The sequence below is a fragment of the Oreochromis aureus genome, linkage group 13 (genome assembly GCF_013358895.1).
Source record: "Oreochromis aureus strain Israel breed Guangdong linkage group 13, ZZ_aureus, whole genome shotgun sequence".
Classification (NCBI taxonomy): domain Eukaryota; kingdom Metazoa; phylum Chordata; class Actinopteri; order Cichliformes; family Cichlidae; genus Oreochromis; species Oreochromis aureus.
This window is the reverse complement of record NC_052954.1, coordinates 27,846,944-27,874,237: the sequence shown is the minus strand read 5'-3', so window position 1 is coordinate 27,874,237 and position 27,294 is coordinate 27,846,944. Positions and strand designations below refer to the sequence as shown.

The 27,294-nt window shown below is 41.7% G+C and overlaps 1 protein-coding gene across 5 annotated transcripts in view; it reads left to right on the top strand.

Moving 5' to 3' along the window:
- The window catches only part of ehbp1 (EH domain binding protein 1), a 161,719-nt gene that overhangs the window by 117,965 nt on the left and 16,460 nt on the right, over positions 1-27,294 (top strand). For 4 of the 5 annotated variants that reach the window (XM_039621736.1, XM_039621735.1, XM_039621739.1 and 1 more), the window contains 4 exons: positions 102-259; positions 6,812-6,950; positions 8,021-8,121; positions 11,070-11,193. In XM_039621736.1, coding sequence (XP_039477670.1) covers positions 102-259; positions 6,812-6,950; positions 8,021-8,121; positions 11,070-11,193 — 522 coding nt within the window. The remainder of the gene's footprint in view (positions 1-101; positions 260-6,811; positions 6,951-8,020; positions 8,122-11,069; positions 11,194-27,294) is intronic. The other variant, XM_039621737.1, reaches the window with a different exon arrangement.

Here is a 27,294-nt window from a genome sequence, read left to right as displayed (position 1 = left end):
GTTGCTTCTCCTTTTTGGTTTTTGTGTAAGTGTGACATTGATATAAATTGTAGAAGTAACCCTCTTATTGCTTATCAGTTTGTCCCTTTCTTTCTCTTCAGGTACAAACAGTAAGCATGTGGATCTGAAGCTGAAGAAACTGGTGGACGTCAGCCCAAGAGGAGTCACTTCTCCTTCATCCCCATCTTCCACCTCCTCCTCATCGTCACCCACTGCCTCCTCCTCTACCTCCCCGCTCAGCCCTGCAGAAGGACCGGAGGTACGCTGACCTCAGAGCACCTACTCTCTAGTTTTCACCTCTCTTTCCTTTCATCTCTCGTTCTCTTGTTGTGTGTGTGCGTGTATATATGTGTGCATCTCTTCCACCTTTCTCAGCACACCATCAAAGACTTAGTCCGATCAATTAGGTCCGATTGACCCCGCTTGTCAGCCGGCTGAGTCTTTGTAGACATCAGTCACCTAGACCACTTCATGTAACACCATAGTTTATCCCCTTCTGTCCATGCGAGTCTGTCTAAAGCCACGAATCATGCACACACAGACAGACATCACAATGCTCTACATAACATGTAGCAGTCCCCTCTATTAAGCGTGACCTTTTCAGATAGTCATAGATATATATATATATATGTGTGTGTGTGTGCACGCACATATAGGTTGGGAACAGGGGGTTGTTATGGCTCCTTGCGTCTATAGCTTCTGATGTGAATATTGAGTCAACAACGCAGTCGGCCGGTTTGAACATCTGTTTAATTGATTTTGAATGTCAAGTAGAATAAGGTGAGTATGTGTGTGGCTGTCAGTACAAGCAAAACCCTCCGTGCTTATGGCGACACAGGGTGTCTTTGATCATCGATTCACATAAACACCCTCTTGTGTTCAAAGCCTAAAAGGCTTAGTCCTTTATGGCCAAAGGAGTGTGTATGCGCGCGTGTTACCGCTTGACCCTCAGAGAGGTAAAATTATCGTTTGGTACATTCCTAACTCTTCTCATAGCACTTTACCCAAAAACGTATTTACATACTCTATTCACATCTGATTTGAGCTCCATCACTATCAGTGCAGTGGGTCTGCTCTGACATGGGTTATTTGTTAAAAGGGTGTGAAATACTTTTGCTGATTAGTTATAAAAATGTTACACGTGAAGCATTTGTGCCTTTTAAAACTGTGAACTTAGTGAATCCGGTAACACTGAGACATCAGAATTCACATCTACTCATTTACAAAAAAGCTGTGTGTCATAATTTAGAGCGGGGGGGTTCGGTTATTATTTCATTCTCACTTCACATGAGCTGAGTTTAAAATCTGTGGTTTAACTGCTGATTAACTTTTTCATTACAGTTTTACACAGGAGATTTAGACACGCGGTATTTAGGAGTTTCATGTTGTCACTGATGCAGCAAGAGGTATTTTAGAGACTGTATCTTGAAATGGTGTCTGTACAGTACATCAACAAGTGCTCAGGGTTTCTGCCTGAAAAGCGGCTTTGATGGGTGCCGACTTGTATTGTTACACTCAGTGTATTGCTAACAATCTGCTAAGATGGTAAGTTTGAGACAAAATTTGTCCAAAATGCATCTCATTGGCCAGTTTACAGCTGTTAGAGAAAGAGACTGGATAGTACAGAAAAAAATGATCTCTACAGTGGACATTAGTGGGCAGATATCAGCTGAACAGGTAAAACAGTGTTAACTTGCAGCCTGGTTCTTCATTTCTTTCTTAAAAGCTGAAAGGTATGAGTAAGTTGATAAGTTGCATTAGATTCTTGAATGTTGCAGCTTTTATATAAAATAAAATAACAAAAGTCAGAGCAGCCCCAGTTTCTGGGCCCTGGAAACCATTAGTGCTTGATTCGGTTACTGAATAGTACGAACACCTTAAAGACTGTTTGTTTCATGTGAAATTTCCATTATTCATAAACCATTTCTAAGCCTAACAGAGCCACACTGGCACTAATGTAATCTTTGTCGTCATTGAGAAATTCTGCCGTCTGTTGTAAAGGTGGTACACAAGAATTTAGTAATACTGTAGCTCCATTTATGTGCAGCTTTTATTATCTCCAGTTTTAACTTAAGTTCGGTGCAGTTTTATGATTATAAAATATAAAAACTACCACAACTACTAGATTTTTACAGTAAACCTGTGCAAATGTGAATAATCGTGTCTGTTCTCCCTCGTCAGCTGACTGGGTTCATTTTTTCTGTCCTTTAAAATATGGATAAATTGTCCCAAGAGGATCGGCTCTCCCAAAAGTCCTTCAGGCCTTTGGAACGACCTGCAGGAACGTCACACACACACTCGTCCTCTCATTAGCGATTGTGTGTATGCGCAGCCTCGGCAGCACACGATAAGGGCATGCAACGCTCAGCAGACTGCAACATTAGTCACGCAGCCCCCTGCACACACATTCAGACTCACACGCACCAAAAGCCCTGAATCACCACTGCCACAGCTTGCCACAGCTCACCACAGAGATGATAGCGGTGATAAGAGATGCAGAGGGGAGCAGCAGAAAGTAAAAATTACACCCCAATATCTGCTCGTCCCAAAGCGTAAAAAGGAGACAGAGGGGTAGCCAAGTGGGTATGCATTGTGGGTGGGTGTGTTTGTGGGTGTGGGTGTGTGGCTGAGAGAGAAATGTAAGACTTTCTTTTTTCTTTTCTTTTTTTTGTCTTTTGGTTGAAATGCAGCTGCTGAACTTTAAGAGGGTGGCTGCTCTTTAACCTGTAGTTGTAGTCTAGTGAACAAGTCACAATTCACAACAGTTAAACAGTATGTAGTAATTGGAGAGGCAGGCCCAGTGCCCTAATCAGTCTCCCCAGGGATTAGATTATTCTTTTGCTAAATAAACCATTCCCTGCACATATTGCTAGAGCTTGCAGCTTTTACCACTCAGTGTGGTAAAATCTTTAAAAAAACATCCTCATGAAAATATGACAAGGACAGGAGCATTAATCCAACAAATCCGTTGACATCCAATTATCAGTGATTGTTTCATTTTTCTTTAAACAAACATATGAAATATTCATAAAATCACTAACTGGATGGACCTTTGTCTTTTATATGACCACTATCACTAAGTTTTCAGCTGCTTTGCATCACGCTTTTGTATTTCTTGTTTGCTTAAACTATATTTCTAAAACAATATGTTTAAGTCTGTAGATCTGCACACTTGACATGATTGTCTGTATAAATGGATCTTGTCATCTTTATTTATGCTAATAATAACGTTTTCATACATATATACAGAATACATAGAGAAAGCCAAAATATATGATACTAATAATAATAATAATAACAATAATAATTAGAGGAAGAGGAAATCACTTTAAAGTAAGCCTATAAAAATGTGTTTTAAATCATTTAAATCAGGGCTGTCAAACAGAAGGTCAAGGGGCTCCTGACATGATTTTTGGACTTTTAACTATATTTTCATAAGTTTTACACTAATAAATGTCTCTCCCATGGCCTGCACAAAAGTAATTAAGTAATATATAAACAGTTAAATGACAGAAAAGTTCCTGTTTTTTCACTGTCTACCATAGAATTTTCAATTTTGGGGGCGTTAAAATAGGTCCACAAACACCTTCTGTTTTATCACAACTACAAGATGTTTTGCATAATGAGCTACCAGCTAACTTTTCTATAATTTTGCACATGTATTTCTTACATTTTAAGATCAAAGAGTCATGCTGAGAAATTCCTTTGATTTCCTACAGCAGCATTTCTCTATCAGGTAGGAAAATGACATATTGTTGTAATTACACTTCTTGTACATATATATTAAGATATCTCCAGGATTAAATGTGCAGGTAAACTTCTTTACAGTGACACATAGGGGAGCTTCACTTGTCTGGCTTACCCAAGATTAAAGTGGCCGATGATGTAAAATAAGTTTCACATCCCTGATATAAAGGAAGTCGCCGATTCTCTCAGCCTCATCTACTCAAACAGGTCAGACTGGGTGGCAAAAGCACAGTGACATTTAAGTTTAAGCTTAAAAGTGATCAGTAAAATTTTAAAGTCACTCAAACAGGAAGCTGATTTAGCGAAGCCAGGTTGGCGGGTGATTGTGATGCTTTGTGCTAAAACCAGCCACCTTATTTCTGTAACCAAGCCCAAGAAAGTAGCAGGTAAACAGAGGGCAGATACATGCTGCTGTCTCTGTTTGCTGCTGGGATTTAAGGACTAGAGTTACTCATCGTATTAACGCCTAAAAGAGCATTTAAGAGAAAGAACAGCAAAATGAATTTTCGAGGTGGGAAAGTACGAGAAAAATTAGTATGAAAATGTCAGCTTGATTATCTGAGAGACCAGTGAGATTTCAGGCAGCTCAAACAGCATCACGAGTCATCTCTTTAATACAGTGGTCCCTTGTTTATCGCGGTAGTTATGTTCTAAAAATAACCTGTGATACGTGAAAACCGCAAAGTACAATTACAATTAATTTACAATTATTATAGATGTTTTAAGGCTGTAAAACCCCTCACTAAACACTTTATACACTTTTCTCAGGCAGGCGTGAACATTTTCACACTTTTCTGCAACATTAATTGGAAGATGTAGAACAGGAAATTCTCATAGTTTTGAAAACTGAGTTTAGGAAGCCTGTTGAGGATGTCAGCAAATGATTTAAGGCTACACAGTAAAAAAAACATCAACCACAGTTATTTAACCTTTATTGAGTCGGCTGTTACCTTTTTTACTTTTTGCTATTAGTTAGAACTAAAGAAGTAAAATTGAAGCAAGATCCTCCCCTGATCTTATATCATAAACTCTGGATGAACTACACATACAGTGGTGCATTCTGTTTTTAATATATTTTAGGCCTTTTAAGCCTTTACTTTGATTGGACATTGGAGAGGAGACGGACCAGAGGGAAGTAAACCCTTTGATAACTGTTCCTCATTACTTCTCCCTCAATAAGTAATTTAACTTTCAAGTCATCCAATGGAGGCATTTATGAGCCCAGAAATTCATTAAATTTGTGTGTCATAGAAATGTTTTTTCCCAGGAAAGGGTGTGGCATGGTTGTTTGTTTTTTGTTTTTGTTTTTTTTTAACATTATAGACTTTGATTTTATTGTGAATGTCCATTCCTGAAGTATTTGTCGATTGAGAACCAGAGCAGACCAGCAGGCTGTAGACAAACGCGCTGTTTTCAGGGATAGTTGGACAGTTTGTAGCACAGTTTTCTCACTGGTGCTGATCTCTGTTTGCATTTTTAGGCACTTTCAAACCACCAAGTATGGCATAAAGAGAAGGTGTAAATGTGGTGCTATAACTCCTTTAAACCAAAATATGACTAAAAACCATAGTTAATGACATGAGAGCATATTATAATATCTCTCATAGATGAAGGAAGCAGGAGCACTGATAAAGTTTTCCACTTTATCGTGTTTTTGTTTTTAAAATACCATGGCTGTGTAAGAGTTAAACATCCTTCTGGATCGCCTTGGTGTTGCCTTGATGCGAGCGCTGTCCTCATATTTTAAAATGTTTAATTGGGCTTTTGTGTATAACACTTCATAAATAAATTTGCCTCAATTTGTCTTGACATAAGGTTTTTAAGTGGCTGGTGGAAGCTGACAGACTAATAGACAAAACAAAGTGAGAACAGACTAATTGCTGACATTGTTTTTGAAAGTCAATAATCTGAAGCTAAACTAACAACTCCCCGTCTACACGCCGTTTCCCACCCACACCCGTCTCTATTAGCCCTCCTCGCACTGCACACGCTGCTTGACTATCTCCCCCCGTTTCAAGCAGTGGAACATGTTTGCTCTAATTGTCGACTTTATTACACGTTTCGCCGTCTTATTAACGTCGCTGCGACGTCAATCTTAGCCCGAGTCGGTTTCTTTTCCACTCGGCTTGGCATATTTGGGGGGCTTGGTAATAAAGCATTTCTGCATGCTGTTTTTGATAGCGGGAGAAGCGAGCGTGTGCCTTTCTAACACATGTTCACTTTGAAAACAATAGCGTTTTTTTGCATTTTGCATAATCTGAATATATTTTCTGGCTCGAGGTTTTGCTGAAAGTCAAGTTAATTGCCTCCTTTTTGTCTCTCTCATGAGTGAGGGAGTGAATGAATGAGTGTGTGCGCCTGTGTGTGTGTGTATTTTCAGAGGGCTTCATGCAAAAAATCACAATGTAGCTAACATATCAACTTCTACCAGATTTATCTCACGGCCTGTCAGTTGGTGTGTTCACTTACAGTGCTGTAGTTTTGTGTGCATGTGTGTTTTTCGTCACAATAATCACAGAGCTGCTCTGAAATCCTGAAACGACTGCCTAATAAAAGGTTGAGAGCAGATCTAAGTGACTGGTAGAGTCTGACAGAATAATAGACGAGATTTGAAGAGGCAGCAGACTAATTGCTGCCATTGCCAGTAATTTAAAATTAAACAATCAGCTCTGTATCTAAGTATGCTTTTGGTTTGTTTTAGCTTTTGTGCACCAGCTGTTATTTCAATCTGAACTCTTTGTGCGTCTTTTCGAGCCGCATGTGTTCGTCAGTTGGGTTATCTATCTCTCCACATGTCTTGCCTTGTAAATAAAATCATCAGCTCACTAGGCTATGATTGCATTTCTTTCCTTACTTCACGGTTAGCTTTATTAATTGCATGATTTGTGTGTTGAAGCAGTTTTGACTGAAAATATGTCCCTTTGTTTACCTTGTTTGGTGATGCCATTAACTGCAAATTAAGAGTCGACACAGAAATACAAACAACTGTTGATGGTCTTTGTCTTCGTGAGTCAGTAGGCAATACTTGACCAAGCTAAACGCTGACTTTCCCTGTGTCTGACAGAATAATGCAGAGGAGTTGAGAGCTGAGAGGCTGCGCAGAGCCACGGAGAGGTTGCGAAACCCAGTCGTCTTCAACAAGGACTCTGCAGTCAGGAAAACACAGCTCAAGTCCTTCAGCCAGTATGTGGAGAGCAGACCAGGTGGGGGAACGTTATAGCACAAGCACACAAACACAATGTATGCACTGTTTACCCAAGGAGGTATGTTTGCATACGGAGACACTTGATTCACAGACAGCAATTAACTGTTGAGGACGTCCACGGACATTTTGAGGAGCAGTAACTCGACTCCTCAAAAGGCTACAAGGATTCGCTTGTTCAGAGTAACATTCGAAAGCAGGCTTGTTTATAGCTGGTGTTTTTTCTCAGTAACTATAAGATATTTTGCTGCATAATTTAACTGAGTCATCTGTAAATGTCAGAAAATATCTTATATAAAGAAAGTAAGAAGACTGCTATATACAATATAATATGTAATACAGATAATACTTGATACAGCTCAAATGACTGACTAAGAGGAAGATTTGAGGCCTTTCCAAGCAGGATACATACATCTGCCATGATGTGTTCACACCAATCATGAAGATCCATGTAGCTGTGTTTTTTGAAAACCCACAAATACTGGCCCATAACAGCCAATGAGAGAAGGAGAAGTACACATTATGGTCTTATGACTTCACTTTTCTCTACTCCAGTCCCTCTACTGTTTTTACACTGTTGAAAGTTGAATCATACAAATCCAGCTGCTGTCAAATGGCAGTGAACTTTCTGATTGTGGTGTCAGGAGAAGTTGCAGCTCATAAGCTTTAACAACACACCAGAACTTTATTTTGCATTTGGTAAATGCAGCTGAAGCTTTAAAAATAGTAAAGAAACCTCTTGTATGAATATCAAACAATTAAAGTCATCATTTTTTTTATTTCCCCTCATACATATATTGTTATAGTGGTCATTGGCTATGTTAGCCAACCTTCTATTTGCGAGGGACAGTCAGGAGAAGGCTACTTTAAAGTGAGGATACCCTTAAACAGAAATGAAGCTAAAAGAGAGAGAGGATGAACTGAGGGGTAGCACTAGTCCAAATAAAAAGATAAATAAGGATTATTTTGACCAGTGACTCATGCAAAGGTACTGTAGAATAAAAATCTGAAGACTGAAATGACATTAGGTGGATTTCTCACCTGTTAATGTATCTGACTTCATTCTTCCAGAGATGAAAAGACAGAAGTCTGTTCCTGAGGATCAGAAGAAGGCTGAGGAGGACAGAGGTTCACCCACAGAGGTTGATGTTCACAGACCGTTTGAAGAGGAGGTTTGTTCATACTTTCTGTAGTGTATACAGTTTTGTCCCATCTGCCACAATAGACTAGTGTGTGAGTGTGATGGTTGCTCTCATCAGCTGTTTCTTTACTCTGTATCCAAAAAAGAAGGAGCTGGGGGTCAGATGTGAAGTGGTTGATTGACCCCCCTGATTTCCTGTATGTCACCTTACTAGTTTAAGTTGCCGCCCCACTTTAACCTTGTCCACTCCTATACCCTCACACACACAATAGTGGCGTCTCTTTAACTCACACACATCTAAGTATTGATTTATCAGGCTGCCATTTTAATTATAACAATGGTAGATATCAGCTCTGTCTTTGCACAGAAGTGTGCCTTCGCGTCCTTCAAGTGTTCACACACAGTTCACACTGTCTTCCAGGCAGTGCGCACAAAGAATGTGTTTATAAGAATGTTATTATGTGTGTGCGTATGTGTGTGTGTGCCACCAGAGACCACGGGGTGAATCTCTTCCCAAGCAGCCCTCTCCTACCCTCGACCCTGCACCCTCCACCCCAGTCCCATCCACATAGACACACAAACGCACACACACACAGCACCCTCCTCCCAGCGCCTGGGCCCCAGGGTTAATGGGTGTTCAACCTTTCCATTATCCCGATCAGCCAAGAATTACCTGCTGAATGATGTTTGCATTAATATAATATATATGGTAATTTCCCTCCTCTTAATTACGGCTGGGCCGAGCGCGGCAAGGGGAGTGGGCTGATCATGTGTAAAATTGATTTGCCAAGGAAAAATATGGTGATAGAGCGAGAGCGCGCACAGAAGAGGAGGAGGGAAAGGCTGTTGGGAATCAGCACACACACACACACACACACACACTTGCACAAATCACACGTGTGCAGAGCTGCACAGATGCACACACTCGCATGCTGGAAGGAGTACAGGAAAAAGTGCTGGCCTGGGTGGAATGGAAAAAAGAAAAAAAACTTTCTCTCCTGCTCTCTAGTTCTTCTTCCTATTAAGAAAAATGAAGTGCATCAGCAGTAAAATAGAGATATTTTTTCGGATGCATCCTCAGTAGTGAATTTGAATAAACATTTTTTCCTCACTCAGAGGAGTTTCTCTGAAGAATAGCAAACAGCCTGGAGACAGAGGTGAAGAGAGGTCAGTAATGGAGTGTGTATTAAGTGTCTGGTTATAGAGCGAGGTGTGTGTGTGTATAGAGTGGCTGATGTTGCTCTGTGTATCAGAAGTCATGTGAGCTTGAAGAAAGCTGAATTGAAGGTTTAGTTTAAGGTACTACTAGGACTCCTCTTCAAAAATATTCATGTGGAGTCTACATGGAAATGTTTTTTGCAAACAAATATGGATACGCAGACATCCTAAAGCAAAAGTACATTGACTTCAAAGTGCTGAAAGCTAAATGGTAGTTTTAATGACTTGCACAGTTTTGGAAGTTTAACAAAGCCTCTGCACCCCACTGATGCTCATAGTGACACAATCATAAGTTGGCTTTTGGAAAGGGAAGGTTCAGGGAGTGATTCTTGGATTAGCAGGACTGTAAAGGTATTTTTTCTGTCTTTGAATCTTTTTGTTGTTCTTTATTTCTGCTTTGTTTCAGGATAACTACTTAATCTTGTTTATGAAGATAACTGACCTCATCGTACATTACACAAGACTTACACACTTATATCGTCCAGTATTCAAATTCAAATCAATAACATAACAAACGGTTATTGAAGAAAACCTCAGTGTTTAGTTTAGTGTTAAAATAAACAATGATACAGTGATAAAATCTTTGATCACAGCAGTATAATCTGGATTTTGAAGATTTTCTCTTAAAATGTGGTTAATGAGCATTTAGTCTGAGCAAAACATAAATACATAACATATCTTAAGAAGCAAGGTACAGCCTGAGCAGGTTGCCAGTCTGTCACAGGGCTAAGACATACAGTTCTTCGTGCTCACAGTCTACCTCACCCTATGGCCATTTTAGAATCAGCAGTTAGCCTAACATCCATGTCTGTGGTCTGTGGGAGGAAGCTAGAGTACCTGGAAAGAACCCACACAGACACAAGGGGAACATGCAACCTCCACACAGAAAGGCCTTAGCCAGCTGGTACAGTGGAGCTCTGTTGCTGTGATGCAGTAGTGTTAACTATCTACAGATTAATGTCTGCTACTGATTTTGGGAAAGCCCCATCTTGTTTGGAAATCTGCTGATGACAACAGGGCCAACACTGGCTGATAAATTGTTGCATGAAAAACAAACAGAATACTGGCACTCTTTAAGAAGTGAGCAAGACGTTTAGTGATGAGTGAGTGCCTGTTTTCTGTTTCCTTTCTAAAGCAGCAGAAGCCTGTTTAAGTTGGAGTTTAGCTCATTGCTAAGTTGCAAAAATTTTGACCGTTGGCATGGGAAGATTGAGACCATGATCGCCTGTTGCGTGTTAACTCTTCATTGTCATTGTTAAGATGTAGCTGCTGCTTTTCTTACCAGTTTTTCTTGTAGTTATCAGCTGTTGGTGGTCCGATAGTTTTTAGTTAATCAGCTTCAAATCAGTAACATAACTAATGTTTACTGAAGAAAACTTCAAAGTGTTTAGTGTTAAAATAAAATAATACAGTGGAATGTGGTTAATAAAAGGCTATAAAGTGGTTTTGTAGATGTAGAACTCACAAATGTGGATTAAAGCTGAGATGAAATGAGAGGCAGCAACAGTTGTGATTTTTCTTGTTTGTTTCCTGGGGAAGATTATTGGATGCTGCACACCTGTTCATACTTTTCCCCATTTTTTTTTTCCATCCCTTCATCACCTTTTTACTTCGTCCTTCTCTTCCTCGTTTCTCTCTTCTCCTTATTCCCTCTTATCCCTCTGTCTTTTCTTCCTCTTTGTCTAATATATCTATACCTCCTTCCTCTTCCTTCCTCTAACTATTTTCTCTCTCTCTCTCGCTCTCTCTCTTGGTTGACAGAAGGCGTTCAAAGACACCAGTCAGTATGTGGTTGGGGAGCTGTCTGCACTGGAGAGCGAGCAGAGGCACATAGACGCCCGAGCAGCTCGCGTGGAGAAGAGGCTGCGCTATCTCATGGACACAGGTACCCCAAGCCCAATTACACTGGAAAAACTGTTTTGGCAAATTGAGCGTACACACGCAAACACACATCCATGTACGCTCAGGGTGTGTGTGTGTTTGTGTGAGAGAGAATCTTTGAAGCCCCCCCTCCTCATCGCCCTCCCTCCCTCGTCACCCTCCCTCTTGGTTGAATGTTGCACGACGGAGCGCTGGGTGTATATGAAAGGAGGGGATGGGTGGGGGGGGTGAGGGATGAGGAGGAGGAGGTGGAGAAGGGAGGGGAAGGGTGGGTGGGGAGGGAGGGGGTGGGGGAGTGTGTCTCGGGGATGGGAGAAGAAGGGAGACCTCTCTGGGCTGGGGTGATAAGGGAGCCCTTCATGGGGGAAACGATAACTGGGTGCGATAGCGGAGCCCCAGCCGAAGTCTCCGCTGCAGCCGTTTGCCAGCCGCGGCCCCAGCCAGCCAGCCAGCATCCACACTATTGAACAGTGCGCTCAGCCATGCACGGCTACACACATACACCCTCCTTCCCCTAGTACATATCTGGCCTTCATTGATATGCTGTATAAGGAAAGACGGGGGTGAGTTAAAGGGAGGAGAGAGGGAGAGGCAAAGAAATGGCAAAAAAAAAAAAAAAAAAACACGAGGTAACACAACATGAGCACTGACACAGTTCACAAATCCACGACAGACACACACAAATGCTTACACACCCGCGAAAAAAAGCACAAAAAAAAAGCAATCTGGTTTGGCGTACAGAGCCGGATTCGGAAGGTTTTTATTTAAGATTTGGCTGGGGGTAAAGCCTTGTTAAGACATGAGACAGTGTGCTGAGCCAAAAGAGGGGCCTTGGCTCCGTCGGGTCCCTAACTGAAATTGGAGAATAGCATCCTATTTGTGATACTGAACCATCCCATTCCTCACCCAAGAATGCTGCTGGGGGGGAAAAAATGGTTCCAGGAAGTGTAAAATTTTGATGTCTGTGAATGTTGTGAGAGTGTAGGTACAGTATTTGCTGTAGTAATTTAGAAGCAGCTCTCATGCTCTTTCTGATATATCAGCGTCTAACTTGGTGGATTTAGCCCCCGAAATCCTAAAAAAGCAACACAGGGGAGGATAGAAGAAGGGGTTTTTAGAAAGGAAACTGGGGCGGTGGGATTTGCGCTCACCTTCCCCATCCCATTTGGATCCTGATATGGTGGATATCTCTCCTCTGTTTGTTGTTGTCGCTTTCCTCCTTTTCGCCTCCCTCCCTGCCTCTGTGCCCTCTCCCTCTGTCGGAGCGCATGCCATTGTGTCAATCTGAAGGGCTGTTTTTTTTTTTTCCCCTCCTTCTTCTTCACCCACTGTTAAAGCGGCAACTAGCCAGCAAGACGCCAGGTTATTTACTTTCAAACACCTTCAGCCATAAAGAATTTTCTTTATATAAATATATATACCCGCGGTCCCCTCCTGAAAATATGATTCACTAGAAAAGGGAAGAGGGCGACGACAGGAAGGCGAGGACAAAATAATAAAAGGATATCACGAAGAGAAATTCACCTTGGTCGCTTTTCATCTCCTCCTAACATAAGTGTGGAAGGAAATCGAAAAAATGTGGTCTACACAAGTCGGCACACTATCAGGATATATAAGGGTGATATGGTATGTTTTATATACTATAAAACTGACCTTTTTAAGAGTCACGTTTGGTCGCTGATCAAAGATGTGCTAGGATATTTATATATTCATGTTGAAGCAGTCATTATGTAAGGCAGATCCGTACAACACTGGCAATGTGTCGCATCAAACAAGGGAAAAAGTTTCTCACTTCCTGAAAGTGTATTTCTGTTTTCATATCTCATTTTGCAGCACTCATCCGATAGGTTATGGATTGAACCTTTGGGCAAAGTCTGGAGTCTTCAGGCTGAAATTCACCCATGACAGGTGGTCACTAAAGTAACCTTTATCACCTCAGCAACTCAGGTCACCTTTCTATATGCTGTCAGAGATGAGAGATTTTATGTTTTTTTCTCAGGACCCAGAATATCAGAAGTTGTGGCTGATTGGCTGTAAGCAGAATATCTACTATTGATCCATCACATCTGACTGGTGCTTTATTAGGGATCATAGAAAGACTTTTTACCAACTACCAACCAAATGCTAATATTTTTTGTTTAAATATCATTTGCTTTGCCAGCCGTCCTTTAGTTTTACCCAGTGTGGACTTGCTTGCGTGCATCCACGCACGAGACAATTTATTAGTCATATCTTGCTCATAATGGGTGGGACACCTTTTTCCTTTGCAACCACGTTAGGGAGTGTGTCCAACAAAGTGTTTTATTCATTGCAGGTAGTTGTTAAGTGAGAACACTCAGTGTATGCACATTGCTGTGTTTATTGGTCAAATGATTGTGTCTCGTGTTTCTCCTAATAACTGGTTCTGAAATCTGCCTCCGTTGTGCGTCAGCGTCACCCTGTGCACCTGCCCATGTGGTTTACACTACACTGGCACTGCACAGACATACATACCAAGTGTCATCACACCCAACAGGCATCTCTACTTTAATGTAACAACCTTGTTCTGTGACGTGATGCTGATTTGCCACACTCGTGATCTGCTGTTCAAAACTACAATTTTGGTGAAGGGAAGTCGACTGAGCATGTAGCCTTCTTTTTTGATAACACTCTGCTTCACAAATAACCAACACTTCTCTTCTCGCTTTGAGTGAAGCTGTCATCACCTTCAGAACTCCTTTTTCAAAAAACAAAACAGAAACACAAAGAAATAAAAGCCTCATACACACACTCCACTGTCAGCTTTAATTTCAGATATCCTAATCCAGACTAAAACGGTGTTTGTGGAACATTAACAGATGTGAGCCAGCAGCCAAGCTTCTGTGGAAAGGTCAGCTTTCTTAGGCGGTCTGAACAGAAATACTGTTTTTTTTGCCACGGTCTTTCAGTGTTTTAATTGAGCTTAAGTTCAGTTGTGATCTCAGCAAAAGATTAGATAATAAACTACACAAATGAAGATTTTTAACAGAAGGGCAACGCGGGTCAGAACGCAGAAGAGGTGCACTGACAGGTCATCACAAAGATGAGTAGTTTTCACACTTGTACTGCAACCTAAAACTTTTTTGGACTTGCAGGCGTGTTGCAGCTCGTTCTCCAAAACTAAAAACCTTAGCATTAGCACATAACTTCACTCCTTGGGATATGTTAAGGTTTTACCTCTAAAATAAACAACCTAAACCTAACTCTGACATTATTGTGATCATTGTTGTGATCATTGCTGTCATGCTGATGAATAGCAGTGACGCTATGCTTTGTGTCACCTTCCCATTTTTATAATCTTATGTGCAGTCAGGCTAGAGATGGAGGAGCAGAAAGACTCTGTGATGGCAGAGAGGGAGAGTTGGACGTTCTGAAAACGCTCTCTGATCACCGTGTTTCCTATTACGACTTCTTCTTTTCCCATTGCAGTGCCAAAGCTGCGTTTTTGCTTTGATAGGCACTCTGTGGTGAAAAAGCCGTAGTGAAGTGTTGGCTACCTATTTTATATTGACAGCCTAACCTTCCACCCTTCTAAGCTTCTGTTTATAGGATAGGAGAGCTTTAGCTTTGAATATGGTCTGAAGCCGTGCACAAATGGACTTGATTGACTCCAGTTAACCATCAGTTAAATAATGCATATGTGAGTAGCTTATACGCAGACCAGCAAGCAGTTAGTTCAGACTCTCAGTAGACTCTTTGAGAGGGGATGTGCAGAGTAATCAGAGCAGTGAATCTGATCATATGATTCAGACCTCTCGAGGTAAGTTTGGGTGAGCTCAGTGTGCAGTGGTGCTGTGGTAACGCTGAGCGCCGCAGGAGTGACGGGCAGATGTGAACAGACAGACCGACTGACCCATGACTGATTGTTCATCTCTCTGCTCCAGCAGTAGAAAGCCTGGGAACATCCTCTGTGCTCTGCTGGTCCACAGTATGCCTTTCTTTGATATCACATGCTTTTGCTTTGTCATTGTCTCTCCCCTTTTATTTTCGAGATTCTCTTTTTCTGTCTGTAAAGAGTTTGTTCTTCTTTTCCACCAGGAATTAGGTCTTTTAATTTTTAGGTAACCAATCTTATCATGTGTTTTTGATAGACTTTCTCACTCTGGGTGTCTTTACATTTTCTGTATTCCTTTTTATCCCTGTGAATCTCAGTTTCTCCAGTCAGCCTCACCCCCCCTCAAAAAAAAAAAATCTCCCTTCTTTTCCACACATCTCCCCTCCTCCCCTAGGTTTGGGCACAATGCAGCTTTCTCCTGCATTTTCTATTACGCAGCGGCCCTCCCCAGATGAATCCAAAGTAATTGGGGTGGTTAATTTATTTACTCAGAGGCAGTTCACAGCACATTAAATAATAGAGATAATTGAACAAGAATTGTCAAGTGTCTTCTGATATCAGACACATTACAGGAGGGAGTGTGCATAAAACTCCATTTCTATGCCCCCATTGTTTATGGTAATTAAGTACACAGATTTATTCCTTGGTTGCCTTCCAAGCTTATGGCAAGCGCCATTGTTGTCTTCTATTAATATGTAATCAGTAAATAGTTTAATTTTCTAATCTGCGGTTGGAGAATTCACTTTCTAACAACTCTTAATTACTGCTGGGCTCTAATGAGTCTCGCCATGCCGACACAGCCAGCCAATCAGAGGCCAGGCCTGGGTCGGGGGGGAATTTGAATTCCTGCGGCACCCCCCCTCGACTAATGAACTTGTTATTCTTGCACCACTGGGAGTACTGTCCTTCACACATGCAACATTAGGAGAACGTTTCACCTCCTGCAGTAGACCAAATATTTATTAGAGTTTATTGATTTCTATTTGAACCGAAGCATATTCATTATTCATGATTTATGCATGGCTGTCTGTGTCATTTAACTTTTGTTAGGGTATCTGGCCACCTTAGAAATGCAAAAGAGCTGGAACACACTGAAAAGCTTCGGCTTGTGATGGTTTCATTGTACGTGTTTAATTTCTGTTAAGATACCATTCATTGTTAGTGTGTTTCTTCTGGTGCATGTAACGCTCCTGACCTTGGCTTTGTTATTTTCCGAAGGTATTGTTGCACAGACAAAAACATATCAAACACTGCTTATTGAAAATTCAGCTTTAGGTATGAAGAAGCATTCAAATGCATCATGTAGCCTTTGCAGAAAATCCCCTGGCCTCTTTTTGAATATATCTCAGCCACCCCCTACCTGGCCCCTGCACCTATTTACACACACCTCCCATTTCAAATAGCTATATAACCAGCAACAATGGATGCAATTATCCAAATAATGGCACTTAGCTGCACCGCAAAGCTGCCCCTCACCTACTGCGCATTTGATAAGAGATAAACAAGCAGAGAGAGGAGAGAATGAGTTTTAGCTCCCCCAGATTAACATACATTTAAAAATTGCACTCCAAGCCGATAAGATTGACACAGGGTTTTTATGGCGCGCGCTCCTTTAATCTGCCTTTGTGTCTGAGAGTCGACGAGAGGAGAATGGCACAAGGAAGGAATCCAGCAAGAGCTTAATGTACTTTACACATGCAGTATCCCCCTTGGTATCTGAGGAAGGGACAGCGTGGACTGTCAATGCCGTCACATCGGAAAAGGCTGCTGGCCGCTTTGACTTGCCGTGTGATTGTGTGGAGGATTGCAGCTGCTTAAATGTCAACCTGTGGCTCTAAATCCCATTTGTCCAAGTTTTATTCATCCATCTGTATTGTTTCAGGAGCTTTTTCATCTACTTGTAAATCATATTAAAAGTAAGAATGCCACCCCGTTAAAGAAATAATTTTGGTTGGAATTTACCAATGATTACATTTCAGATTAATTTCTCCTTTTTAAGCGACGTGTTCTTTTGCTTGTCGTCCCACAGATGCTGTTGTAGCTGCATGTGTAGTTTATATTTCTTTAGCATCAAGTGAGCCGCCTTCTCACTCTCTTTCCCATGCCTGTCGACCTAATCCAGCATTGTGGCAGCATCAGCTTATAGTTTGACTAAAGATTTAAGCTGAGCTACGTGAGTGGCAGAGGGACTCTCACAAGTACGCGTGCACGTCAAGCTCTGCCTTTTCTTGTCGTGGCAACACAAACAGCATGTGCAGCTTTAAGTATATTATCAGGACCGGTTCTTTCACAAACGTATTGCTGAAGAAGCTTAACATTAATTATTGTAACTTTGGGCAGATTACATCCGTGCCCGCCTTGTAAGCGCAGGCAGACTCATCTTGACCTCCTATACGAGAGCTTAAAGACACAAGAATGGCATTTTACCAACTTTAATGGGATAACCAGTCTAATCTTTCAGTACTGAGAGAAGAAAAAGTGTTTAGAGTATAATACCCTCCACAGTTCACACACTGAAAGATGGAGGGAGAGGGTTTAGTGTTGGTTTTAATCAGCGGTCACTTTGTTTTTCAGGTGCTGCTTTTCACGTTTTCCTCTGATTGCTTTTTTTTTTTTTCTCATTCTTAGATAGACACAACAGTTCTCCACATTCACCTCTCCTCCCAAGCCTAAACACAGGCTATGCTGAAAGCTTGTCCACTGTGTGAATTCTGATTGAGATAGTTGAACACAGAACGATTGCCACTATTGTTTATCCATAATCACAGACTCGGTTCGTAAGCTAAGCTTGTGGCAACTGAGATAGACACAGCCAAGAGAAGATGCGTTCCTTTCTTTTCGAAGCCCGTGGTCTTTTTCTTGTTGTTGTTGTTGTCAGGGTTACGAAAAGAGCACTCTCTTTCAATCGAATGGTTTTGTATTAGACCACAGTGGAATGTGTTTGTGGTCATCTTGAATTCACTTCAGGAGCAAATGCACCGTTCTTCCCTATGGGGCAAGAAAAGAAATCTAGGGATCACTCCTTTAAAACCCCATTGCCTTTTTCTTGCCTTTGAGGGAACAAAACAAAGGATTTGAGCTTTTTTTTTCCTTGTTGTTTTGTGTGAAGTGTGTGTGTGTGTGTGTGACTCTAAGGTTCAACTGGGTCAGAACACAGATTAACACCCCCACACACACACACAGACACACATAGACTCCCTTTCCCGCTCATGCCCTTAATCTCCTCGGCCATTTGAATGTTTGAGCAGCAAAACAATTTAATTACTCAACTTGCAAGGACTGTGCACAAGCGACCAGCGTGGAGCTCCTGTCCTCCTCTCGCCCTCCACCCTCACAGTTCAGCGCAGTGACACCACCCTCACTCCCAGATGTGCGCTGCTCCTTCTTCTTCTCCTCCATTCTCTCCCCTCCCCTCCTCCTTTTCTCCAGCTCGGTGTCAGCCTTTCATACATTCTTTAACAGTGGGGATGAAAGGGGGATTTTTAGGAAGATTAGGGAATGGGATCCTCTAGGCATTGTCTGAGAATCTTCAGATAAAACGAGCCGGGTGGATGGAGTCACCGGGAGGGTGGGAGGAAGGAGGGGATTGGAGTCGAGGGGGGGTGGCTACTTAGTACAGAGACGTGCAAGTTAAATTTGTTTCCAAACTGGAGCAGAAATCATCCTGTGTCATTTGGCTATATTTTCTTTCCTTATAGCGGTTACTCAGAATCAGGTAAAGTTGTGCTCACTGGGCCGGGCAGCCCATCTGTGTTCCCTGCCAGTGATGGCGCCGATTAACATTTTCAGCCACAGGGTGAGTAAGTGAGGATGAAGAGGCTGGGGCGGGGGTCGGTTGTTGGAGAGAATTCGGAGGTGGACAATGGCCGCTTATGATAATCTGCTCTTTATTGGAGCATCCCGCCAACGCTTTCATCAGCTGCCTCTTCGCCTGAGACCCCATGCAGCAGCCGGTCCAAAGCACGCTGCAAGCTGCCAAACACATCGTCACAGACAAGCGAGTGTCGAAATTACACACATGCAAACACCCACAGCTACACAGAGGACAGAAAAATTATCTTTTTAGCCGCGCATTGATCCACAAAACCAGATAAAGTCAAAATAGATGATTTTTAAAAAATTATGTTAAATTTATGCGATAAATTTGATTTTATTTGTGTGTGTTGTGAATTTCTCTTAGCTTGTCAGAGTTTAATCCACCGTTTTTCAGCCATCTCTTACTTTACTTACTTGCTTTCACCTCTTCTCAATGATAACCCTGCAATCCACATTTTGGCTAAAGATGTTTATTTTTTCCCTCCATTATAAATTTATTATTATTTAATTTAAAAACTCCAGCCCAATAACATAATTGAATTTCATCGTTGCAGTCAATTAATCAAGGCTTTCTTATGGTAACTGATGTGGTGGCACTCCACAATGCAGGTTAATGACAGAGGTTTGGCCAGTAATTACACCATTCACTTGCTAACACAGCTGCTTGTCATCACCCCCCCTCCCATACACACTCCTCCCCATTTCCCCATTGTAATGAGCACTCCAGGCTACAAATACCAACAGCTGTCTTTCCCAATACATTTCCATTTAAATGTCTATTTAAACACTGCAATTTTGCATCTGTGTATTGAATCAGAAGCCTTATCAGCCTGGTGTTGGTGTCAGTGTTAATTTAAGGCTATTCCAGATTGAAAGGTGTGTTTATAAACACATTAAAAACAATGTAAAGTTTGAGTATTTATCAAGAAATCGAAAGACTTTATTATTTAGTAGTTTACAGTTAGTTAAATGTACCTAACTATGGAAAACAGAAGCTGATATCTGAGGGGAAACGGCTGTCGGAGGAGTGGATAAAATGGTTGTGTAACAGGAAGAGATGAGGGAGGAATCGCAACACAGAGATGTAAGAAGGATGACTAATGTTGTTAGCAGAGCCATTACTGGTCCGCAGATTAATTCATTAAGTAAATTCATCGTTCACCTCCCCTCGGCCTCTTGTCACAAGCCGTGTAATATGACACCCCTCAAATTTGTTCTAACATCTACCCCGGGGGGGTTGAGCTCCCTCCCACCCACCATCCCCACAAACACTCACACACACACACACACCCTCCTTCTTCTCTTTGCTAATGGAGCAGGCGGAGCCACTTATGCTAAAAAGGCTGCAGCTGTCTGTCAGCAGGTTGAGGGGGGTCCTCCACTGGGGGTTATCACCACTCTCTCCATCTTACAAACTCTCACTACTTCATTCAAAAAATCCTCCACCTACAGGTGGCTTCACCAGGCTGTGCGTCACGATTAAAGCTGAAAATAGCGACTATTCTTTTAAATTTTCCTTCACAAACTGTTGTTTACTGAGGGGGTAGTATACTTTGTTGTCTGAAAGGAAGATGCCTACACAAAATTATCAAAAGCTTGCTGCTTTTTTTTCATGATAATCTTTGTTAATATTTTAAAAATAAATGTCAGCAAAAAACAAAGAAATCAGAAACAAAACCAAAATGAACAGGAAATTATCCTCTTATATTCATACATGACAATTCATATCAAGGCACCTAATTTATTATTCATATTTATTATTCTAAGTTCAAGTATAGAAAATAAATATTAATAAAATGCTTTTATTCATTCAACACGTGTAACGAAGCAAACACAGCATACTTAGTATGAATTAAATATTCAACACGCCTATGAAATCCAAAACTTCAAAAAAAGTCCACAAACCTTTTATAGTATAATTCTTTTCTCTTTCAGTATATGGGTTTGTTTCAGGTGGAATATTTGACATCTGGTTTGTTTTTCCACAGTGCTGTTAGGATTTTCTGCTTTAAAACACTGTGCTTCATTAATATTTGTTCATTTCTGGTCTCTTAGATACAAACCCAGTAGAAATGGGTTTGGGTCTAGTGGAATTTCTACTAAAAGAATAAAGAATTTAATAAAGGTTAAAGAATAAGTTATCATGACTACAGACATCTGTTGACTGCTTTTAGGTCCTAACAGTTTGAAATTAATTGAAAAAAGTAACTTGATATCCAGCCTTATTTTGCTCGCTCTCCTGCAGCTTGATGATTGCTCGGCCAGCCTGAGAATCCCTACAGATTTATGCTGTTTGTCTTAAGCTGTCCCAATTAACACCCGTCAACAGGTACCAGCGTTTACACTAGCGCTAAATCAACTCGTGTTTCTCCACCCCTCTAAGCTCCCTAAATGGTTCACACCTCAGTGTGTGTGTAAACACATTCCCGGGAAGCTAAACCACATGGCTTAACCTTAGTTTAGCCCCGCCGAGCCCTGGCTTACCTGCGAGTTTCAACATGATTCGTTTACAGTGCTTTTTAGCTCTGTGGCTTCATGTGGCAGAGAGGAAAGCCTCTGTGTTTTAATGTGAGATGGGAGTGGAAATGAGACTGACGTTTATGTTAATTGTGATTGTCTGTGTTGTAGCAGATGGTTGCTATGAGATTAAAACTGGACAAAAGACAGTGCAGTTGAATGCACATATCTCTAAATAATACAGTATAACCTGTTTACTGGTCAAACACCTGTTTAGATATAATTTTTAGCTACATTAGCACGATCACATTGGTTTCAGACTTGATTATTGACAAGTTTGGTTAAGGGGAAATTTAGGTTTATTCTAGACCTTTTTTAGGCTGTATATTTTATTAAAAAGTCAAGAAACGTCTTTTTTTTATCCCATGTTTGACTGTAATCAGTGTTGGGTTAATAATGCTAAGCAGAAGTGACGTACAGTATAAGTATTTTTCAGGTTTGGCTTAAATCAATCATGTTTGAGCCTTTAATGTCTGGGTTTAGTGTCCTGGCAGCAGCAAAAACAAACAAGGTTGCACATTTCAGCTTAACATATTTACCATCATGAGTAGGATCCAGCTAGATGGCATTGTAGACCCCCTCCACGAGTCTCCGTCAGGCTGTACTGATGATGTAACCCCCGCCCCCCCAATTCCTCACAGCCTGACCACACTCAAGCAGAGCAGTCAGAAGAAAAAACGAACCGAGGGCCTAACAAATACATGAAGGTTTGGTTTAACTAAATCCCACAGATAATGGCTACTGTGTCAAAGACTAAAGATAGCGGGGAGGGGTGGTGGTGGTGGTGGATGGAGGGGGAGATTACTCTGGCGTTTTGCATCAGTTGCTTTCTGCTGGGTGGCCCTGCTTGTCAAGAAAAAGAAGGGAGAGACGGATGGAGAAGGAGAGAAAAGCATTTAACGCGGCACATTGAGAAGAAGAGGGCTCTTAATGCCATCAAAGCAAGGGGAGAAATCAGCCATTAATTTATTCTGGCCCTCACACACACTCATGCATGCATGCAGGCAGGCAGGCATACACAGCACGCACACACACACAAATACACCATGTACACTCCTTCTGTTGTTTGAGAATTTCTGTAACATCTGGTCCACGCCAGTCCTGCAAACCCACCGAGAACAAGGCTGACAAAATGTTTCCACCGTGGTCCCCATTGTGTGTGTGTGTGTGTGTGTGTGTGTGTGCGTGTGCGTGTGTGTGTGGGTGCGTGTGTGTGTGCACTCCTTAAATGATTTTTGTGTGGATTGAATTATAGCCCTGACGTGAGGAGAAATTTTTCACCCTAAGATTCAGCAGGAGGGGCAGATGACTGGGCTATTCATTGGCTGATAAGAACTGATGGAGAGGTTAATAAGCTACACACCCAGGTCATCACAGGCTTTTTACTGGGCTACAGAGGAGAAAGGAGGACGACGATGATGATGTGTGCGTGTGTGTGTGTGTGTGGATTGTCAGGATGGATGGTGTGCATCTCTTGAGAATCTGTACGTTTAACCTACCTTTAAAGGGCCCTCAAACTTCAGTCTATCAGACCGAATTACCAAATATTTGACTTTATGCACGCAGGAAAGCGTGTGCACACGAGCGTCTGTGTGTAAGATTCTTCCATGTATAAATGCACACTGATGTAAAGTGCTCATTAAAGTGTCCTCCTGCTGGAACGGTGCAGTTCACTGACTGAAGTGACTGCAGTTGTTTGGCAGCGGAGCCAGACTGAGCAGTGACTTGTTGCCTTTTGCGTCATCTCACCATCAAGCATCAGGAGCACAAGCAAATACTGTAGCTGGAAACTATAACTTTGAAGCAATATATGATTTATGTTTTGATTTAATGATGAAATACTTATTTTAAACATTTGAAAAGAAATGCTTTAATTTTGAGTTCAGAAATGTAGCGTTACTTAACACATCTCTGTGACGTCTCTTTGCTCCTCTTGCTCTTATTCACGCACTCTTAGGCTCAATAGTCAGTTGCAGTCAAAACAATTAACCACTGAGCTCATATAGCCTTGTATCCTTCAGGTGACAAAGCAACTAAAATTAGTTTGTTTATGATCCTTAGGTTTTCTTAAAGGCTCTCTCTGAGTTTACCTCTACCTTTAAAGTTGCCTTTACTTGCCACAAATGCTACAAAGTGTCCTCGTGTGATTAATCGTGTTTTTTAATCACACAAGGACTTGACCCACCTCATCTCCCTCAGTTGATCTGTTTCATCATCACGGAGTCTTTGCCTCAAGGCTTCTGCAGCAATAAATATTTATACTCTACAAGTGTTAGTCATGATTATCTGCAGAATATTTCATTGTAGTCATTAGAACGTACCAAAATTTCTTTGCTGCAGCAGTGGGTCAGTTCGTTGTTACAGTTAATAATATTAAATAACTCTTGAATCTCATTTTTTTCTCCCTATAATCTGTCACCTTTATGAAATATATTGCACTATAATTTTAGAAAAAACACCTTTATAAAGAGCTTTACAATGACACAATTTTTTAACAAACTCAGTGAAATTTTTACTAATTGTTATTTCAAAGGTTATTACTAAATTTATCTTTTTTTTTCTTCAAGCGGTGACACCAAAAGGCAGTGAAAAAATACTAATTGAAGCCTTTTTTTTGATAAATTGAACTTAAAATATACTGAAATTGTGGAACTGGAAAATGTTTTGCTGAATTATAGACAGGTGTGTCTGGTCTTGTATTGGTTCAAATACAAGAGCAGGTCGTTCACTAATCAGAAGGTTGGTTTTTCGATCCCTGACTCCTTTAGTCTACATGTTGAAGTATCGTCAGGAATGTGTGTAAGTGAGTGAATATGGCTTGTAGTAAGAAAGCTCTTTGAGTGCTCTAATTGTGTGGAAAGATGCTGTGTGCATACAGTCTATTTACCATTTACTTACGCATCACTCATATTCTTTAAATTGATTTTAAAATAGACCTTCAGTACTACCTGCAGTACTCAAAAACATCTTTAGTTTATTAGTGTAAAGCACAAGCTTAAACTAATACACTTATACCTTTTCTGTATGTTTTAATGGCAGGTCAAGCACTGCTGTTATTCCAAACCTAGCTCAGCCTAGTTTTATTTCCCACAATTCCCTTGTGTAACCTGAGGCTAGAGGAAAGCACCCCCCACTAAGATGAAGACAAAACACTCAGGAAAAAACCCCCCAGACTAATCTGTGTTTCTCTCCCCCAACCTCTTTCCTCTCTCACTGTGCTGTGGATACTCAAAAATACACCTCTGTGACGTTTAAACTGAAACCACAGTACAAGTGTTTTTATACTTTAAGAAGCAAATCACGTAGGACTTGGTGGATATCAGCCATCAGGAGTTGACCACCAAGGCTCAGCTTGAATAAATGTACATCATTTAAATTTGTACCCCAATAGCTGATTGCTGCCATGTAACGGTGGAGCTAAGGAGTAACGTGAACCAGATACAAATGAGTTTCAACAGATGGAGCTCAAGATGTTTTCCCAGTGATCATCACTTCTGGCATTGAGCTGCTTGATTGAAGAATCTCTCACACTTTGTGTTGTAGCACTGAAGCCTAATAGAAGCCGCCTCCCGAAGGTCCAAGCAAAGGCTCTCATTCTGAGAAAGAGAAAAAGACTCCAAGCAGGACCCTAGCATGGGGTCTCTCCGCTCTTCTCTCCCCCTTCATACCGACTCTTGTCCCAGGGCTAATAGGGAGGCGCCGGGCGCCTTTCCTGCTCCCTATCACCTACTCACCTTAATAATAAAAGAGAGCCCCCTGTGGAAAGCGGCTAGCAGGAGCTGGTGAAGATCACACTGGTAATAGGATGATGCCTTTTTGCCTTTTGTCATGAGATTATGAACAGGGATAGCCTCTCCTCTCTGCTCCTCCACTCTTCTTTACTCTTCCCACACACAGCTACAGACGTCCTGGAGGGCCCTGTCGAGTTGGAGTGGAGACAGGCGTAACTGAGGCTTTGTTGCTCTGCTTGTATGGTAAAAGGCCCGCTAATGAAATACCTTTTAGGGGGTATCGGCAGGTGAGCTCCCCAATCAGGCATTTCAGCAAAAACACACACACAGGCGTACATACACTCACATATTCTCCGTCTCCTCTCATCTGCCCCCTCTTGCTATATTAATTACCTGAAGTGCTCCGGCCCTGAAAAAAGCTCTCGATTCTGCCGCGCCTCTCCCCTCTCTTCATCCAACACGACAGCCACAACGGCCTGAGCTAGCCTAAAGTGGGCCAGGGGGGTGCAACAGAAAAGGAAGGGTGATAATAGTAGTAATGAACACGGGTGACAATAATGAGAAAGGTAATTGAGAAATGGCGTATGGCAGGCCCCCTGATTTTCCTTTTCCAGCCCCAAGCTAAGTGGGGACGAGTTGAAAATCATCTTATTTAGGGCTCAGTTAAATGGTTCGTGTAGCGCGTTGGAGAGTGTGGGGATTTCTGACGCTAAAGCTAAAGTGAGCTGACAAGCATAGAGTGGGTGATACAGCAGCCTAATGGGTTAGGGAGTGTTTAAAGCCGCTGTTGACTTTAGACTGACTCTGTGTGGGTTTTTTTTTTTTCTTTCCCCCTTTAATTTCTTATTGACATTGAATGGCATGGTCAAAACAGCCTGTGCTGCACTGTTAGGATTATTGTTAAACACTTCAGTGCTTCACTGCTGTTCCTTTCTCTTCCAGTCTGCTCGCTGTGGTTGTTTTCTCCGTTTGTATGGATGTGAAAATTCACTCTGCAGGACTGTATATGCTCCAAATGCTCTGTTTGAGCATATCTGTGTTTGATTGTGGCTCAGTTTGTATGCACTCTGCTTCCATCTTATGTTTACTGTAAATCCCTATAACTTGTGTGTGCGTTCGTGGACTCGCATTGCCCGCCTTTCTCTCTCTTGTGTGCATCTTTCTGTTTCCTCCTGGCCTTCTCACCCAGGCTGTGATAGAGACCGGGCGGTCTGGGCTTTAACAGACAGAGGCTGCCTCCACCAGCCCATAGTCTGCCACTCTCTGATAATGTTTATTGATTTGTAGCAGAAACACAATTTGATGGAGATGGGGGAGGGAGGAGAGAGGAAGAGATGCTTCGGGGGTGAGCCAAGGCAGAGGAGGAGTGCATATTTGTGATTGTCACGGCGTGGCTGGTTCTCCTAGAAAAAGACTCTGGGAATGGCACTTGTTTTGTTCTGATCTGAGCACGTTTCAGCCCCTTTATGTGATCAAATAAAATATGTTTGATTTAAATATTTAAAATGAGACGCTAAGAAAGAGGAGAAATTACTTCTCTTGTCCAAATATACTCTTCAGCTGCTGTTCAGTGTGCATGCGTGTGTGTGTGAAAATGAAACCTCCTAATATGAGCATTTCATCTTCTCACTCAGTCTATTATGTGAACTCTGTTTGCCAAAGCTCCCATCTGTCCTTAGCTTCTGAGGTAGAGGTGTTTGGAGGTTGCTCTACTGTTGCCTCTGAGGTCAAACGTGTTTACCCAGTGGTGTGTTTGCGCGCGCGTGTGTGTGTGCGCGCACGCATACGTTTCTGTTCCTGTATATTTAGAACAGTCCACAGAAAAGATTAAAGAGGTGAAGAGTGGCGGATGGAAAGGAAGAAACATGTTAGCAGGATAACATGTTAGGCTTTGTCAGTCTGACTCTTCTCCTCCCTCAAACTAGGCTCATCATCAGGACTGTGTGTGTGTGTGTGTGTGTGTGTGAGAGAGAGAGAGTGAGACAGAGAGATGCCACAGGTCTCCATCACTCTCAAAAATTATCAGTGAGTGCCTCCTAACGGACCCTGTCAAAAATCAGCTTTTTTTCTTTCAAATCTGATGACATCATGGAAAACTTTGCCATCATATGATAACTGTCAAAGATACAGGGCCTCAAATTACTTTATATCATGCCTCTTTTTTTTTTTCCCAGAGTAAGTTCTGAGT